Source organism: Chinchilla lanigera, unplaced genomic scaffold (assembly GCF_000276665.1).
Source record: "Chinchilla lanigera isolate Chin_1 unplaced genomic scaffold, ChiLan1.0 scaffold00005, whole genome shotgun sequence".
NCBI lineage: Eukaryota > Metazoa > Chordata > Mammalia > Rodentia > Chinchillidae > Chinchilla > Chinchilla lanigera.
The window spans coordinates 24,854,239-24,873,951 of NW_004955406.1; the positions used below are offsets into that span (position 1 = coordinate 24,854,239).

Below are 19,713 nucleotides of genomic sequence, written 5' to 3' on the forward strand. Positions count from 1 at the left end.
CCATACTCCCAAAACTGCTGTACAGATTCAATGCAATTCCCATTCAACTACCATTAACATACCTCACAGATCATAAATTTGCGCTCAGAGTGGGCAATTTAGTGAAGCTGCATTTTAAATACATTTTTAAAAAAGGGTTGAGGAATGTAGCACAGTGTGAAGGCCCTGGGTTCAATCCCCAGTACAGTAAATAAATAAATAAATAAATAAATAAATAAATAAATGCTAACATTTGAATAATACTTGTCAGGCACTGTTCTAAAAAGCTTCCATGATTCACTCATTTTTCCTTTACAATAACCCAGTGAGGATGTGCTTTTACTATCCTTGTTTCACCGACAAAAACAGGCAAAGTGAAATTAATTAATCTTCCCAATGTCAAAAAGTGAGTGAATGAATTCAGATCTAAGAAGTCTGGTGCTGGTGCTCAAAATAACTCATCACAACACAAGCATAGGCAGACATGCAGATGCCTTTATCATCTCTTGCTTATAAAGATCCTAGTTTTGTTCACCTTGAACTTTCTGATGTCAAGGACACCACATGGAACCTTGCAGATTATCAATAAATACTTTGAGAACACGTGAATGAGCTTCTCAACTTACAAGATAATTTTGCTATTCCTTAGCAATTTTCTTATGGCCTTTCAACTAATGCTTTTGGCTTTTCTTTGAAGTTATTATTTGAGTGGTTTGTTGTGAGACATTTTAAACATTTACATTTAAAACTTCATTTTTTTTGCTGAGACAAAAATGATCTCTTCTACCAAATAAAATATCTGCTTAAGTGTTTATGTGAGGAGAGTTTGTAATCCAGGATGTCTGCTGCAGTAAACTCGAATATTCTAGTCAAATCCTGCCTTTTGTGCAGCTCTTCCTGATGAGTGTTTCCATCAAAGCTTCACCCTGACAGCCCTTAGTCACTGAGGGCTTATTTTGCGAATGGTTGCTATCATCACTCCCTGTCTATGCAGGTGCCACCTAGTTACTTTTGTTTTGCCAATTATGGGTTAAATACATTCCCTGGCTGGGTCTTGCTTAAGCTTGCTAGCTCTCTATTCTAAATTAAAGTATGGCGGATCATTTCACACAAAAATAAAGCTTTCTTTGAACAGGAATCTTGCAAAGCATTCGTTTTTTATCTGTTTTATGTTTTACATCGATGAGTTTCTTTTCAGCGTTTAGCTTTTCTTTTCTGCCTTTAGCCTGCGACATAGCATTATACTGCAGTTAACACTGACTAGTGATTGAAAAGAATTTATGTTTTATTTTGTTAATAGTGTTTTCTTTTGAGCTATTTGGCCATCCTTATTCACTGGCTTGCCACCATTCTTTAAGTACTTCTAGTCCATGGAATTAGTGTCAATCTAAAGAGCTCTTATAGTAAGGAAATTTTGAATTATAGATATGTTATGGAGGGATTCAATATTTTCCTTAGGTTTGAAGCCTAGTAATTCCTTGGTAGAGAACTGGCATTAATACATTTGCTAGCCTTTGCTTGATAGGAGAAAACATGCTGAACTATTTTTGAAAGCTTCTTACATAATTATCCTGCATGCCTTCCTCCTAGCACTTTTTCTCCCTGTGATATGCTTATTACTCATCAACTTAGAAATAGGCCATAGAGTATTTAAACACAGTTCCAAGTTTATAAACAGAAATAAAGATTTAGGATTTTAGATACATGTACAAAAACATTAATAATGTGTGAGTGACTGATTATTGTGATTTAGTCCAAGTAAAAAAATCTATCTTACCCATCTCAGTATCACTAACACATAGTACAAATGGCAGATCTTCTTTTTCCTTCTCATTGTTCCTTTACTCCTTTTATCCATACCTTCAGTCAAAATACACAATTTTGGATCCCAGAAAGGATATAAAGCTAGATTTGAATGTGGACTGAACTTGAGGGATAGTTAAGATTAAGGGCTGGAGGAGGTTTCCTAGAGTGAGGGTTTGAAGAAGCTAGTGACACACATTGAAGAACAGTCATTAGCATGGTAAGCAAACAGACAGTGTGTGGTCAAAGCCAGAAGAGACTCAGTAGGGCAGGAGGTAGTGGACTCTTGGCACATGCTAATGGAAGACTGAATAAAATCAGGAATAAGAATTAGCCATTGAGACAGGGTGTGGTGATGTATGCCTTAATTCCTGCACTTGGGAGGCTGAAGCAGAAAGATTGCAATGAATTCAGGGCAGCCTGAAATATATACTAAGATCCTATTTTTTTTTTAAAAAAAGATTTAGCCATGAAGATTGACAAGATTATAATTATAATTAAAATTAAAGTGCTAGGGACAAAAACCTGATAGGCATGGGATGAAAAAAATGGGAAATGAGGGGTAAATATGGTGACTTTAGATATCTCTTTTGACATGCATTATTATAGAGAAAATCAGAGAAATGAGTGGTAGCTGGAAATTTTACACTATAAGTGAGGACATTTTAAATGGTGGGGAATTTTAAAAACTCACTTATAAGACAATGTAAGTAATAGAACATAAAAGGAAAAATAAATGATGCAGAGAGAAAGAGAATAACTTAAAAAAAAAAATACTGCATAGGTGAAAGGATAGGACCCACAGACAGCTTGATCAGTTGGAAGTGGATAGCTGCACAGACACTTCATCATACCCTCAGTAGACACATTATTTACCTGCCCATTTTAACCTGGTGATGAAAATGTGGGGTAGGTCTCATCTGGTAACTTCAATTTTTTCAATGAATTTTGAGCAAGATGAAATGTTTGGAATGGGAGGGGTAAAAAGGCTCATGGAAGGAACAAAAGCTGTAAAACAGTCATTTAAAAGAATGGAGACTAAAACCCATGGCGCATGTCTGATTTCAGCATTAGGTTGCCAGGGAGAAATGTGCCAACCTGCTTTAAACACACATCTCCCAGGGACTCCATTTCTGGGTATTTGTCAAGCACCACGTCTTCAGTTGTGGGTCATGTTGCTTCAGCTCTCACTGACCAGTATGTTTCTGCTCTGATTTGCACACCTACAAATTTCTTTTTCTTTTTTTTTTTTTTTTAGATAATTTGTGCATTCAAAAACATTTGAAAAATTATACTTTATTTTGTACTTCTATGTGTTTGTCTAGGAGAACAGACTTCTATACGTTTGCAAAGGAAGTAAGTATAGAACTTGTACTTCATTTCTCTGAATCAGCTTCATTGTTTTAAAAATAAGAATTACACCATCTACATGCAGATATATGGTTATTAAGTAGACGAGCTGCATGTAAAATACCAGCTAATAATTGGCAATCGATAAATGACAAATGGAATTATTATTGCTACTAAATATTATTCTTTCATCCAAAGACTAAGACCTTGCTTCCGTCCTGCCCTTTTAGTACATGTAACTTTTTTTACAATGTAAATGTTTCTAAATTTCCTTTTTATTGATGATGATTGGAATACAAGATATTTTATTGAATGAAAACTTTTTTGTATTGTGAGCCTTATAAAGTATTCAAGAGCTTGATAATGTAAGATTAAAGCAACATTAGACTTCATATATAAAACTTATTTTCTCATATTTTATTCTTGTTACAGAAGCAAACTTACAATGAATAACCTAGTTTGAAAGGGACAAATAAAATAACAGCAGGAAAAAGGCAAGAAATAAAAAAATAACATAACTTGGAAGGGATTTCGAAAAGCAATATACAGGTATTATCTACATCCTCTCTGTTTATTAGTGATACTGCTAAACCCTACAGTGCTTTTGTAGTAAAGCATTCTATGAATTTGAATAACTAATGCTAAAAACACAACTTTGGTGTCAATTTTTTTCAAAATTACAATACCCATGTCTGTATTTAATATTCTCTAAAGGAATATGGATACTACCAAATTCAGTGTTCAGTGTGCAAAGGATAAATATGAGATACCAATCTAGTGACTCTTTACTCCATATCTTCTTCCATGTTGGTATCCTCTGTGGCATGTATCTCTCTCTCTGGTAGTAATCCATATTCATTTAGGAAAGACTCCACATCCCCAGCAAAAAATTCTTCAGCAAACTGCTCGGCAACACTAATAAAATTGCTTATAAGTTCCCCACCTTTGTAGACAAGCAGTGTGGGAAGCACCTTTAAGGAAAAGCGGTCTCCAGCACCTGTATTGGAAGCTTTTATTTTACAAAATTTGACCATAGGGTATTCTGCTGCAAGACATGTTAAACTACTGTTTAGGGCATCACAGCCCTTAATGCCATCTTCATAAATGTGAACAACAATCGTGGTGATCTTCTGCTCCTTCTCAATCGTTTCTAAGAATTGCTCCCCGGTTTCCAGCTCATACAGAAACCCGTACCTAGGCCCGAAGCTCAGCTTCTGATGCATATCTTGCATGCACTGCCTCCGATATTTGCGAAGACAGTTTTCATCTTCTTTGTCTTGATTGATAAGTTCATATTCTTGTATGCTTATCTGAGAATGTATGAAAGGAGTTGTAGTGGTCATTCAGTCAGAAGTATGTGTTTCTTAGATACAACAAACCTCTTCTCAGTTCTAGGAGTTTGTTTTTCTGTCTGCCCTTACCACCACCTCCCCACTCCTGATACAGCTTTTCTTCCCACTCCATTCAACTGTTTGTTCAAATGTCATCTTCTTTGATTATTTAAAAGAAACCTTCAATCGACACTCTCCATTCCATATAGTGTTTTTTGTAGCAATAAATATAAACTGTACTTACATTATGTATTTGATTGCTTAATATGAATTTTTCTAGCTAACATGTTCAGTTGTGGCAAGAATTTTGTTCCATTCACTCATTCTCAACATTTGCTTTATACATGGTACATAGTAGGAATTCAAATATTATTTCATGGTTAAATGCACAAAGAACTATTCCTGAAAGCAGCTGAACAAAAGGCTCATAATCTCAGTCAGGAATATGCTATTTAACAACTCCACTTTGATGAGAAAAATCCAGCAAGATTCTGTTCTAGAGTGGCTTTCATCAAAAAGGAAAAAAAAAAATACTAAGCACACACACACACACACACACACACACACACATACACGCTTACATGTGTTCCTGACAAATGCCTCTAGACATTAGTGTTCCCTCCATAAAAGTATTAAGATCTTATAGCTTACTTTTTTAAATATGTAGGATGGAATTTAAATAAGACATATTCACTACTATTTAGAGTTCACAATGGCTAAAAATGTCTGGAGCAGCAGCATCACTGCCTGAAAACTTGTTGGATATACAGATTTTTAGGCACCACCAGATGCTGAATCAGAGCCTGTAAAGGCTGAGTAATCCAGGTTTTCAAAAGCCCCCTAGGTTATTCTTACCCATTGGTTTAAACTGTCATAAGGAAGGACCTAAATTCCATCTTCCAAGACTGCTACTTTTAATTGTGATTAAAATGTAAAATTATCACCCTTTATAATGTCTACTCTATTATTAATGTAGTGAGTAAAATGTTTAACATCCCCTCAAGTGAAAACAAAGCAAAACACACAACAAAGGAACACTGGAACATTTGCCATATGAAACACTATTATATATGGAGCACCCTACAACCGTGGAAATCGAAATGGGACACATCTGTTGCTGTCTTATGGTTATGTAACCACTCAAATAGCAGCAATTTTTAAAGTGGAGGAAAAAAAAACCGTAAGAAACTAATTTATGGAAAATCTATTATGTCAAGCATTTTACATAGATTATATTACTTAATCTTCACAACAAACCTCTGAGACAGGTACATTAGTGTCATTTCCATAAAAAGATACTGAGGTTCAGTTTAAGTACACATACTTAATGTTTTTATTATTTTCCTGTTTCTGCATCATGTTTGTTCCCCTCTTTTTTTCATAGCCTATATTTTCTCTTAATATTATTGTCCCAATTTTATTTACTTTAACCCTAAAAGTTATATGTTTTGTATAATCCTTAAGTTGCTACCATAGTCTGTTAATTTAGTAAGAGGAACACACAAATACTGATTTGAAAATATATTTGAGCATTCATATGAGAACTTGTTCCCTTGACATATTCAGGTGAATATTTAGATACTTGGGCATCCAGATACATTTCTAGAACTTGCCCTTAGCACAAAATCTTTAATAATAATATCTCACATGTATATAGTATTTTATAGTTCAAAACACTTCCATGTTTATTTTGTTTTCTTCACATTTGTTCCAAACAAGTGGAAGACGAGTTCTTACAATTTCTCAAATGGAAAATTTAATTGTGTCACCCACATTGCATAGCGAGTAAGTAAAGGAATCAACCTCTGTCCCTCCACCCACCAGAAATCTTAGACTTCAAGATCATTACCATGACCAGAAGCCTTGGACTATGGCATATTTCTGATTTTATTATCTGTCTGTTGAGACTCAGTATATGGTACATATACATTGATTTGTGGATAAATAATCCATTAAAGTGATTTTTTTCTCCACAAATAAGAATCACTTTATGGTTTTCATTATTATTTTTGTTACATAATAAATGCTAATTATGATTCAAAAATGACCTAAAAGCTAAAGAAAGGAAATAATAAATACTGAAATCCCACCACTTTAATATTCAAATAATTTTCTTTAATATTTTAGAGATGACATAGACATTATACAATTTAAATAAAAGATCTTTTTAAAAAATAATACTTTTTAAGAAAAGTATAAGTATCTTTTTTAAGTAGGAATTTTTTCTGACTACCTTCTTCTTTTTCTTTTTCCAACCAGTCTCCTCTTTTCAAATTACTAATATTGTCAACTTATGTCTCTCTCCTTTTCTATATGCAAACTCATTTGATTATGACCATGTAAGCATACAAATAAACAGAAATGTCCTTTTTACTGCTCTGGAACATAGAATCATTTATCTAATTTAAAATTCTCTGTATTTTGCTTTCTCACATTGTGAAAATGTTCCTAAGTCAATTCATATATTTGTAACTTGTTCCTTCAAAATGCGTGTTTTACTTAGTACAGGATACCTTATAGGTATTCATTCAGTTCCACTTTTCTTTGCCAGTATAAACTATACTGCAATAAATATATTTTGTATTTCTTTCTTTTTTTATAGTACTTGGGATCAAACCTAGGATCTTCATACTGAGTACATTTCCAATGCTTTTTTACTGTTCATTTTGAGATAGTGTCTTGGTAAATAGTTAAATTGCCTAGAATGGCTGAAACTTGTGATCTTTCTGCCTCAAACTCTCAGAGTTGTGGGATTACAAGCATGTACCATCACAGGTTATTTGATAATATTGTAATGTAGTTTACAGATTTAGAGTGACTTAGACTAGAAAACATATTGTAAATTATCCATTGCTAATTTTTTGCTTGTCTTACCTTTCTGTGGACTCTTGAATCTTTGTCATCTCTACTTTGAGAAGACATTTTCCTGAGGATCTCCTTCTTACTAGGTGGGACTGATTCACCATCTTCACTTTCTAGTTTAAACTTTCTCCAATCATTTATTACACCTTTGGGCCCTGGAATAAATTTTAAAAATTGTTTCTGTTTTTATTTCCAGAAGAGCTTTTTGCAAATTGAAATTTGTGTAAGTATTGCCATGAGAGTATACTTGTCATCTCCTGCATAAGAAACAAACATTTTATTTGGACTAGAAATTCCTTACTGTTCTCCTTATAAAATTTTTCTCTCAGATTAACCTTGTTCAATGGGTTTTGGCAATGAATCTGTCTTAAACATTTGCATTAATTAAAATATATATTATGCACTTTGAGCTAGTAGCAAAGGTTTGAGGTAAAGACATTAAAATTAGAATACATGGAAAAAACTAGAATTAGTAAAAGTAGCACTTTCACTAGATAAGAAACTTATCAATAAACTAGCATTGGTGTTATACTATTAATAAAGGAAACTAGAATTGTTGGGGAAGCAATCATGACAGTAGCACATAAAAGACAGGCAATGAAAAGGCCTGACCTCAATTAACAAGACTAAAATGGCTTTAAGAAAATAATTCCATATCTGTCCAATTCCATCTCAGATTCTAAGAATCTTTCATACCTACAGAAAGGATAAATTTTACATAGTTAAGAAAAATTACAGTTAAATAGTGAAATCAAAGATGATCCAACTGGAAACTACTCAGTTACTCTGACAAATAAAAGTGTTTAGAAGAACATCTTAAATTCTTGAAAACATGTAATATTAAACTGAAGATCTTTAGCCAAAGCTTAGTCTCTCCACACTTTCAATATTACATTCTATAATTCGGCAGTTAAGGTGGAGTTTCACCTGACTGACTTTGAGATCTGCTTGGAAGATCGGTGGAGCAGTACATCTGGTGAGTCAGAGGCATGGCCTTGAGGTCTAGGTGTGGCCCCACACCCTTCTGCTGTGGCACTGCTCCCCCTGGTACGCTTCTTTGCAGCCAGAAACTCAGCGGCTGTGCTCTACTGTGCCCTGCCATCATGCTGTTTCTACCTGGGAGCTAGCCAATCATATGCTGAATCTCAAAAAACCATGAGCTACATTGAACTTGTCCTTCTTCAAACGGTGGGCAGGGTATTGTGTGTCAGTGATGGGAAGCCTGCAACCAATGTACATTTTCTTCCTCATATTGTCTAATAATTTATATAATATATGAACTATACATTTAAGATACATTTGTCATCTTTATATTAATTATGTTTAGTCAATCAATGCTTTTTATTTTCTTGTGCAGTCTTCCAGATATTTTGTGCATCTACAAAATATGTATGTGGGTAAAAAAGAAAATATTTTTCCTTTTGTTTTCTTCAGCTGGTTGGCTATAAGACACACTTTTCCTTACCATATTTGCTCTTCATAATATACCTTGGAGATATTTTTCATATTCGTTGGAAGGCTCTTCTTTGTTTAAAAAAATGGAGGCATAGTAGTCTATTGTTGAGACATACATAATTTAACAGTTTCTTACAATTGTGCATTATTGTTTCCATATTTTTATGTGACATATGAGGCTGAACGAAGAGCTTTGCACATATATTTTCCTGTCTGCACAGTTGTGCGTAATGGTTATATAAATAAAATTGTTTAGTCAAAAAGTGTTTAAAATTCTAATTTTAATTGCATGCATTTACCTATAAAAGATGAGTTTATCTTTTTTATAGCTGAATAATACTCCATAATATAAAAATACCACATCTTTTTTATCCATTCCTCAATTGATTAGCATTTAGGTTGTTTCCAAAATTTAGCTATGACAAATTGCTTGGCTGTAAACATGAATGCACCTACATCACTGTGGTATGATGTTTTCAGTTCTTCTGGAAAAATACCCAAAAGGGAAATAGCTGAGTTGAATGGGACCTCTAATTCTAGTTTTTTGAGGAATCTCCACACTGATTTCCACAGTGATTGCACTAGTCTACACTCCCACCAGCAGTGGAGGAGCGTTCGTTTCCCCCCACAGCCCCTCCAGCATTTGTCATTGGTTGCTTTCTCGACATAGCCATTCTTCCTGGGGTGAGATGGAATCTCAGTGTTGTTTTAATTTGCATTTCATAAATGAAGTAAATCAGATCCACATGTGTAAACATCTTATTGTCTCCCTAGTGTAAGAATATGAAAGAGTAAATAAAATCTGGAAGGTACAATAGATATTGTGAAAGGGAAAAGAAACTGCTCAAATAGGAAGGAGTAACTGGGATGAAGGAGGGGAGAGGAAAAGGAAAGAAGAAAGAGGAAAAAATATGTATATGTATACACAAGATAGCTAGGATAATTGTACTACTAATATATGTTGGTTTATTGCAAGGAACAGTTAATGCTTGCATTTTTTTCTTTTTAACTTTTTTCACCAATTTTGCATACTTATATATGGCAATCTAAACAACTAATTTGAAGACAACAATATGCAATATAGAAGCATTGTTGAATTCCTCTTGTCTTGTTTAGTGAAACTCTGTATTGTTCTAATGTTTTTATTATTTTTTATTCTCTTTTAAAAAAGAAAAAGAGAAAATTCTAATTTTGATGTTGTTAGGCTGAGCCTGCAGAGTTTGTACCAATGTACCCTCCTGTCAGCTGTGTGTGAGCATGTCTGATTCCAAAAACATATTATTGAACATTTTTACCCCTTTGAAATGTGTGAGAAAGAAATACATTTTACCAAAGTTCTAACTTTATGTCTTTTTTTTACACCTCACCTTATCCCCGAGGTAAATAGATCATTTAATCTTTGCCCTTTATCTTGTTTGAGTGTTGATTTTTCCTTATTAATCTGTAGGAGCTTTTAATATAAGACATGAGCCCTTTGTCTATAGATTTGCAAATGTTTGTGCAATTTGTTGATTTTTTTGTTGTTCTTTTAAAAAGGTGCTCTTGGTAACTTTTATCAGACAGCAGATATTTCCTTTCTTTTTCATTCCCCTTGTCCTTATTTTTTTTCTCCTTTTTTTCTCTTTTTTCCTCCTTCCACTGATTTTTATCAATTTTTCTTTTTTTTTAAATTTTAAGTCATACTTAGATGTTCATCACATGGCCATTTTCAATGAATTGTCATGTATTTTGTTTAATACTAGTGTGAAATTAGTTAATCGTCTGGGTTAAATTTAAAGCCTTCAATCCAGTTGCTTGTATCCAAAAGATACAAGGAATTACTAGTCAAATGAGCTTCAACAGCATTAAAAGAAATTTGAGTTTTAAAATTTAAATCATGGTATTTAACTCTTAGACTCTCAGCAGAATATAGAAAGCCACCTACAGTTTAACAGATTAAGAGAATAGGCACTAGATGAAATGAAGTTTTAGATTATTTTGGAGGAAAATTTTATTATTCTTTTTGTTTTTTCAGATTAAAAAATAAAATACTTATTTACTTTTGGTCTATGGTTTTTACAGTGTATTGAAAAAGTTTATTGGTTGGGGAGAGTGTAAATGGCTTATTTATATCATAGATAGATGGATAGATAAATAGATGAATAGGCAGATTTATAGTTGGCTAGGAAGAAGTTATCAATAATTATTATTGTTGTTCTTCTTATTATTGCTTTTTCTCACCCTTTGACATTAAGATTAAACTGTTCTATGAATTATTTCAATTTTAGTTAATTAATTTACACACTCAAGTATGTTTCAGATTATTGTATCTTACCTGTGAAGATGTCACTTAAGCTCGATAATAAATATCACCAGTAAGAGCATTCGGTATATCTAGATTGAATCTTAATTTTATAACTATTTTTTCTTCTAGCTTTACTTACCTGTATGTGTGGCCTGTCCTTCAAAATCTTCCTCCAAACTTTGGCTTTTGGCTTCTTCCATTTTAGGAAATGAATTTGACAGAATCTATAGGATGAAAACTATTAAAAATAATTGAATTAGTATGTATAAAGTGCTTAATTCCTTGCATATAGTGTTTTACATGTCTGTTGGAGAAAATTTTTTTAAAAATAACTTTTATATATGTGTACACAATGTATCTGTAATTTTAAAATCAACATTTGGCCTGTAATGATATGATTAGTGCCCAAAACTTCCAATTCTGCTTTAGTTTAAAGAATTTAACATAAGAATAGGATTATTACAGACTTAGGTGATAGTATCTCTGTGTGATTGGAAATTGATGATAAAGGCAAGAACATAGGACAAACTTCTACCAAGCAATTCCTAATAGCTAAATCTTGGAAGTGGCCTGTATGTCCACTAACAGATGAATTTATAAAGAAAATGTAGTGTTTATGTACAATGGAGTATTACTCTGTTATACAGGATAAACTTGAGCCATTTATAGAAAAAAGGATGCACCCTGGGATCATAATGTTGGGAGAAATACACCAGACACACAAGTTTAAATATTGCACAGTTCCTCTTCTATGAGAAACCCAAAGTAGAAATAAATCAAAGAGCAAAAGAAAAGACAGATAATAGAAAACAGGGAGACAGATCTTTTGCAAATGCGAAGGGGACCTAGAGATGATGGGAAGAGAAAGGGAGGATGGGGAAGGGCAGGGGAGAGGAGGGAGTGAGTGCAAGAAGAATTCAGAGGTGCTATGGACAACTCCCCGCGATAAATGTAATTACTATGTACTGTAAACATTACTAATAAAAATTTTATAAGGAAAAAGCTGTCACCTTCACCAGAATTTACTGTTGTTCAAAAGAGTTACTATATCTTCCATCTTACACAATGATTAAAATCTGTGAGTTTCCTTTTTTATTTTAGACAAGTTTTAATTAATTAAAATAATAACAGACATTTTAGTTTTGATGAATAAAATAAGCATTATGTAAAATTATAATTGGATGACTTTTGAAAGAGTATTATTTATTTAAAAGGGTATTAGCAAACTTTTCAGAAAAAAAATGTATAAAGGTAATTTGGGCCAGAAATATAGTTTAAAATACAATTCTCCCAAGTTAGGGTTTTATGTTGCTCTTCATTTAGGACTGTAACTTTTTTTTGTTTTTTTAATGCTAATTAAAATAATGGCTTATGTGTGATAACATTCTCAAACTTTATCCTTAAAATACTTCCAAATATGGTACAGTAATTATCAAGAAATAAAATGAGATGAACATAAATGAGCCTGCTTGTCCTTGTGTCACATGTGCTAGTGACAATTTCATTGTCATCACCTTTGTTCACATCATGCTGTGATGACAATTGTTAATATGTCAAATTTACCGATGTAGTCTAATTACAGTATCTAGTTTAGATTTGATTTGTAGACTCAGTGTTCCTAAACAAGTGCTTTGTTGTGAAGACCTCTGTTGTATTTTATTAGATTTTCAAATAGTGAGATCAGCTCTCCACTGTACCATAGACTGACTTCTGTCCTAGCATGTACAATAATTTTTGGTTATGCTGTTATATGGTTTTCTCCACTACGATAAGTTCTCTGAGGACAGATTTCTACTTGCTGTCTTCTTATAATTGTATCACATTAAATATCATTAAGTATTTCATAAATGACACCAGCAGTAGTTTTCAAGAGCAACTATGTGGTAGGTACTTTATTTATACACATTATTTTAAAATCTTACATAACCATTTTCCTTGTTTTTTAGTGCTGTCAGGGTCTTAAAGACAAAGTAACTTGCTATTTTAAAGATAAAATAACTGACATATATAGGCAGATAGAGCCAACTCCTAAATCTCTGACCCTTCAAACCTCCAAAATCCTTATTTTTCTACTACACCATTGGCTTTTCAATAAAATGCTTAATGAATGAATGCATTGATGAAACAAACCAATTTAATTTTTTTTTCATATACAGTAAAACCATTATGATGCCATGGAAAATAACAAGTCACCATGTCCCTAAATACCTAGAGATGGTACTTGTTTGAATGATATATTTCTGTTGTAGATTAAACCTCTTTACTTTATTCTGAATATAACAGAGAAATGTTTTTATTTCAGTTAATTCCAAATGAATTATAGTGACTCTTAGAAGTCAATATAAAATACAAAATGGCTTTGTCTGCAGTTGGTTCTTGCTAGTCATATGAATTGATGGAGAGTTTATCATCATTTCTGTGTCTCTATTTACAAAAACAAATGTAATAAATATACATTAATTATGCATAACAATAAAATAAGGAAATGTTCTTATAGAACTGCTTTTGCATGTGTGGCAGAAGTTGGAAATATTACACTGTAAGATTTGTGTGGAGATTTGTACATGAGGTGAGATATTTCATTTATGGACTTATATCAACCATTTAAGAGAGTTAACTCTGAACTCCAAAGAATGGTACTTTATTTTTTTAAATGTAATTGAAATAACAGTTCTATAGCTTCAGAAATCTTTAATAGGAATTTCTAAAATTAAGGTTGTTTCATCGGTGTGTTTTGTCTAGCCCAAGTTTTATACTAAGATATCCTTAGCATGTGGCGTATCTTTGAAAATATACACTTAGTCTTTCAAACTTTCTGCTATTTTTTTATGTAACAAAAATCACAACTAGACACAGTTGTCTGGTGTCTGTTTTGGTGACTGTAATGAAATACTACAGACTTTGTGGCTTAAACAACAGAAATTTGTTTTCTCACATTGTAGATCAAGACCCAGCTAGGTCAGTTTCTGGTGATAGCTCTCTTCCTGGCTTGCAGACAGCCACCTTCTAATTGTGTTCTCACATGCAGGAGAGAACAAGCTCCTTGGCGTCTCTTCTTGTAAGTACACTAATCCTGTATGATCAGGGCTACATCCTTATGGCCTCATTTAGGCTTAATAACTTCTGTAAAGATCTTATCTCCAAATATATCACATGAGTGTTTAGAACTTCATCATAGGAACTTAATGTGTGTGGGTGGGGCTGTGGGGGTTGCCATTCCTGGCTCTGTCTTTGAAGAATAATTTAAACTACGTAGATGTTGGCCACTATTTCTGTGCTCTGGGCCTCCACAGCTGCGCTCTTTCTTTAATTGCTAAAACTTGGAAGCCTCCTGATTTTTCAGGGTTCCTGACTTACCCTATAAGAATTTCAGTTTGGGAAATGAAGCTTATGTGGAACTAATTATTATTTCTACTCTTCACTAGTTATTTTTCTGCTTCTGGAGCCGTATTCCTGGGATGCCACTGTCTCACAAAAATATAGACCAGGATTCTCCTTTATGTTATATGATACAGATGCCTATTATTTCCTTGGTCAGTTCCTGAGTTATTCTTATGTTCCATGGAAGATATTAGTGTTAATAAACTAACTGTAGTAGAATCAGAAACATACTGCATTGTGAGACAGCTGACACCAACAAAACTATTCCACAGGCTAATTCAGTACCATCAGACTTCACCTTCACTGCTGTTAGAAAGCAAGATTCTATGTCCTGATCTGTGCTCCATACAGATGTCACCCTGTAGGTTACTTACCTTTGCAGACATGCGTGTTCTACAGTTTCTCACCTCTAACCATCCATCTCCTTAGGTCTCTGTGTTCGTGGTGCTTCCAAGGTGAATGTGAACTGATCAACTAAGCCGGGTTAATGTGCTCACCAATACAAATATGCTAATGTAAATGTTTCAACCCTTGTCATGAGTATATTCCCCAGTGTTGTACTGGACTCCTATAGAAAGCAGTTCTTCTTTTTCTTTTGTATTAAAATAAATTATCGGTATTTTCCCAGAAGATCTAAAAACATCATATCACACCGATATATGTGCACCTATGTTCATAGCAGCACAATTTGCAATTGTTAAATTGAGCTCAACTTCCGTGTTTCTTCTTTAAACAGAAGCTTCAAGATCATTATTCACAGTATTGCATGACTTGTCACAGATCTAGGTCCATATGAAATACTGATTTAGCATTTCCCCAACTATGATGTTAATGAATGTTTTATGAAAGACAAATAAAGATTCCATGTTCAAATCAACCAAAGCCTTTTGTCAAAGGACCTGTCCTGGCATTTCATATGTGTGTTGGGGCACTGTCTTCTATTTCTTTGCTGAAAGAAACTGTCAATGAGTCCTTGGTTGATCAATATTGCGTGTCTCTATCTGTTTTCATGAGAAACCACTTTGAAGATATCAATATGTAACACAAGAAGCATTGTTAATTTCCTACCACTTTGTTTGTAACTCTGTATTGTCTGTACTGTTCTTTTGCTATTTTGTAAAATGTCTGTTAATGTTTTCCTCCTTTTATTTTTAAAATAAAATAAAATAAAAAAATAAGTTATCAGCTGTAGAAATTTCATGTCATCTATATATATGATAATACCACGTCAGGTGATGGGATTATTTCTGGGCTGGTAGAGACCTCCATGTTTTTCAAATCATAAAGATGGATCTAGTTATCTCACCCAAGTCATACTTTCTTCTTTTGTAACCCCTTCTCTCTATTGGCTTTAAGTATGAGAGATTCTAAGAGTGATGTGCCCTTATGTTAATATCAATATAGAGGAGACTTTATGTGTTATATCTATTCATATCTTACATTACTCCTTAATAGATTTATTTATATTAATCTCAAAGGAACTGTACTTCTTGTGGATAGAGACTATGTATTTGCATGCCTCCAAGTGATAGCATCATGATTAGCACTTAGACACTTGGTTTCAAATCTAGTTCTGCCTACCATGAGCTTGGGCAGAACTAGATTTTAAAAACTAGTTAAAAAAACTAAAACTCTGTGCTTCAGTTTTTTATTTGTAAACTGGGAGTAGTAATAGTGTCTACTTGGAAAGGTTATATAAGGATTACATGAGAAATTATGTGTAGTATTTAGTACGAGGCACTTAATAGGTTTTGAGTGAAGACTAGTTTTGAAAATCAGTAAATAGGGGCTGGGGATTTAGCTCAGCGGCAAAAGCGCCTGCCTGGCAAGCGCAAGGTCGTGAGTTCGGTTCCCGGTACCAGAGAAAAACCAAAAAAAAAAAAAAGAAAATCAGTAAATAAAATGTAAAATACTGAAGTCAAATATTTAGAATTAATATTACATCTAGTCCACCTAATCTGAATTTAATTTAGGAATCAATGCATATATGCACTGCATATATCTAATTTCCTCTGTCACTCAAATAGTAAGTGTATATATACATAGTTACATATGTATTGTTTTATAGTTTCCTATTTCCTGACTGAAATTCTTTATTATAGTACTTTGATTTACTTTTTATAAAGGACTATTTGCCACAAGTTTTTTAAGAACATACAAAATCCAAATGGAGGTATATTTGGAGTTATGAAATTCAGGCTAATAAAACACACAGGAAATTGCTTGAAAATAATATTAAAAAGATTTTCTGAACATGTTTGCCTAAATGGGACATGGAAATGATGACTTACTTTGAATGTAACATACTTGTTTTCCAAAGAATTGACTTCCCCACTCATGACTTTGCAAATTGTTAAGTGATTTTTCTATTTGATTCCCTTTTTTTCATTTGTCTCATAGTTCCTTTATATATATTTCTGCTGTTCAGGTTTCTAATGAAGTAAGATTTTGCAGAGATAGTAAGAACACTCAGGATTCCTATTGATACTTTGAGGTATTCTAGCTATTAATTTTGGGATAGATCAACTTTTACATCTTTTTTTTTTTTTTGAGACAGGGTCTCACTATACAGTTCAGGCTGGCCTTGAGCTCACTTTGTAGCCCAGGCTGGCCTCGAACTCACAACGATCCTCCTGCCACAGCCTAACTTTTACATTTTTGCATATCATAATAAAAGTTTTCTTTAAAAATAAACTCCCAGAATCATTAGTGGAATACAGGACTTAGTTCTAAAAATGACTAAAATGAATTCTTAAAAAAGCTATGTAGATTATTAGCACCTGGTAAATGTTATTTTCCTCCCATTTACATATAAAGCACACACCTTGATACTGTTACAAATATGCTTAATTTATATTATACTTCCCCCCTGAATTTAGCTAAAGCTCATGACATCTTTGATTGAAGAACTATGATAGATACTTTGTTGTAAGACATTGCAGAGAATATGTAATTTTTTTAGCTCTTGTGCTACTCAAATAGTTTTTTGTTTTTTTCAACAAATGAGAGTGGACAGATGGAAGATGTAGAAAGCCATTTAAGCAAATTACATGTCAGAGATACATAGAAAGTAGCAAGTTTTAAACTGCCATCCTGTATCATCAATAAAAAAATTTTATCTGGGAAAATATGAGCCTTCAAAATTATAATTGGATTGTTACTCGTATGACACATCAACCTATCCATGTTTATTCTTAATTACATCTAGATATTCTCTAACTTGTTCTGGAGAATATACTAGTGTCAGAATCTTGCAGGAAATTTACAGCAGGTATCTTTCATTTCTAAGTACCTCTTTCTCTCGTCAATACACTTAATCCAGCACATACTGATTGAATTGCATTACAAATATTATCATTAATAATTACATAAAAATAATTCACATATATTCTGAAAATAACATATAATATCAAATCCAGTTTATCAGCATAGTGTTTTGGCTAATCTTGTCATGATCAATAGATAATCTCTAAGTTTTTTTTTTTTTCTAGTTTTAACGTTCGGTGATTCTAAGTAGCATGTATAATGAGCAAAAATACAATATAAAGGACAGAAAGAGCCTTCTCTCTTAAATGGATTCTACAGTTATTTTTGTAGTTAATAAAATAACATTATTGCAAAACAATGGGGAAACCATACTATACTCATTTTCATGAGGCAAACTAAAATTTATTGGTAATAATCAATTTCATGCTAGGGAAATAGAAGAAAAAATAATTGAAAAATTTTCACCCAATTTGACAAATATCAACACACTCAATATTCCGTTTCTCTGAAAACTTCATTTGTGTCTCATCAAATGACTAATGTAGTCATTTGAAAGACATTACTTTTTCCACTTTAAGGTTTAAAAAAGAAAATAACAACCTAAAAATGTACTATTAAGTGAAGAGCCCCTAAACACATAATTAGTTAGGTACCCAATTCAGAGAATGCAATACTACCTTTCAAACCTTGGGAACCGATTCACGAACATAAAGTATAAGGAATCATTTCTTCTCTTCATTTCTCTTTTCATTCAAAGTGAGGACTGAATAATTTAAAATTTCAAACTGAAGCTGTATTTATGGTGTTATTTTAGCTGCCTAGAATATCAAACTCAAAAGTACTGTGAATTTTTATCAGTAGAGATGACTAGTACAAATCACTTTAAGAGTAAATACAATATGTAATTGTCTTTATATAGAAAAATCAATACTTTATGTTACTTTGGAATATTTTAAAAGAACACATACACTGAATACAAAACACTGAAATTATTATTTTCCCCCCCAAGGTAAAATTTTTAAAATTATCAGAAAAGACTACTTGTAGACTTACTGTTTAGCTCTCTTTGCCTGGTGTCCTTGGTGATGTCCTGTGAGTGAAAATCCCTGATTACTGAACTCCTTTTGAACATAGACAAGTTTAAGCTCCGATTTAAAATCCCTAGATATTGATGACCTATGCAGAAATAGCTCTGTGCATGTAATAGGATTGACATTGCCACAAGAGAATTAACAAATCCTGTTCATTAACAGTAGCGTGAAAACAAACTAAAATACAAAGAGCTACCAGTCTTGTTTTTATTACAATCTTTGTCTGCCTCTTTTAATATTATTTGGGAAAAAAAATTCTCTTTCCACCATGGATTTCTGATACTTATTCTCAGAAATTCACTTTCCATTGTCCAAAAGAAAAACTTACATTTTTTACCAAGAAATCTTTATTGACTTAACTATAAGAAATATCTTTCTCAGCATCATTTTATTATGGTGTGTTTTTCCCTCACATTCAGCAACTAGCTAATTTCTTCTCTCTTTTGTACAATGAAGTGCATTTTATGCGAAAATTTTTTGTTATCATTAGTAGTTAGACAAATGCAAAAGAAATTTGCAATGAAATACCACCTCACTACAATTAGAGTAATAGTTATCAAAAAAAGACAAAAAATAACCAGTATTCACAAGGATCTAAAGAAAAGGAAACCCTTACACATGGTTAGTGGAAATGTGTATTAGTATGGCCGCCATGGAAAACGCTATGGAGGTCCCTCAAAAAATTTAAAATAGAACTGTCATAGCATATCTCTACTGGGTATATATTCAAAGTAGATCAGCACCTCAAAAATGAAAACATTCCAATGTCTACTACAATATTATTCACAGTAGCCAAGATATGAAATTAATCAAAGTGCCTATTAAAACTTGAATGAGTAAAGAAAATGTGTTATGTGTATTTGATTCCCTTTTTTTCATTTATCTCATAGTTCCTTTATATATATTTCTG

General features: G+C 32.8%; 1 protein-coding gene across 1 annotated transcript; it reads right to left on the reverse strand.

Annotated features, from left to right (window-relative positions):
• Positions 1–3,552: 3,552 nt before the first annotated feature.
• Pdc (phosducin) lies at positions 3,553–18,819 on the reverse strand. Its single transcript, XM_005375090.2, has 4 exons — positions 18,766–18,819; positions 11,204–11,302; positions 7,338–7,480; positions 3,553–4,442 (listed from the first exon to the last, which is right to left on the reverse strand). Exons 2-4 carry the CDS (start codon positions 11,262–11,264, stop codon positions 3,918–3,920), a joined length of 729 nt encoding a protein of 242 aa, XP_005375147.1. The 5' UTR covers positions 11,265–11,302; positions 18,766–18,819; the 3' UTR covers positions 3,553–3,917.
• Positions 18,820–19,713: the final 894 nt, after the last annotated feature.

Excerpts from the sequence above, each read along its gene's own strand:
- Pdc (XM_005375090.2), bottom strand. The coding sequence starts at position 11,264 with ATGGAAGAAGCCAAAAGCCAAAGTTTGGAGGAAGATTTTGAAGGACAG. Across the intron at positions 7,481-11,203 it reads AGGACAGGCCACACATACAG|GGCCCAAAGGTGTAATAAAT; the intron begins GTAAGTAAAGCT and ends AATTTATTCCAG. Across the intron at positions 4,443-7,337 it reads ATTCAAGAGTCCACAGAAAG|ATAAGCATACAAGAATATGA; the intron begins GTAAGACAAGCA and ends ATACATTCTCAG.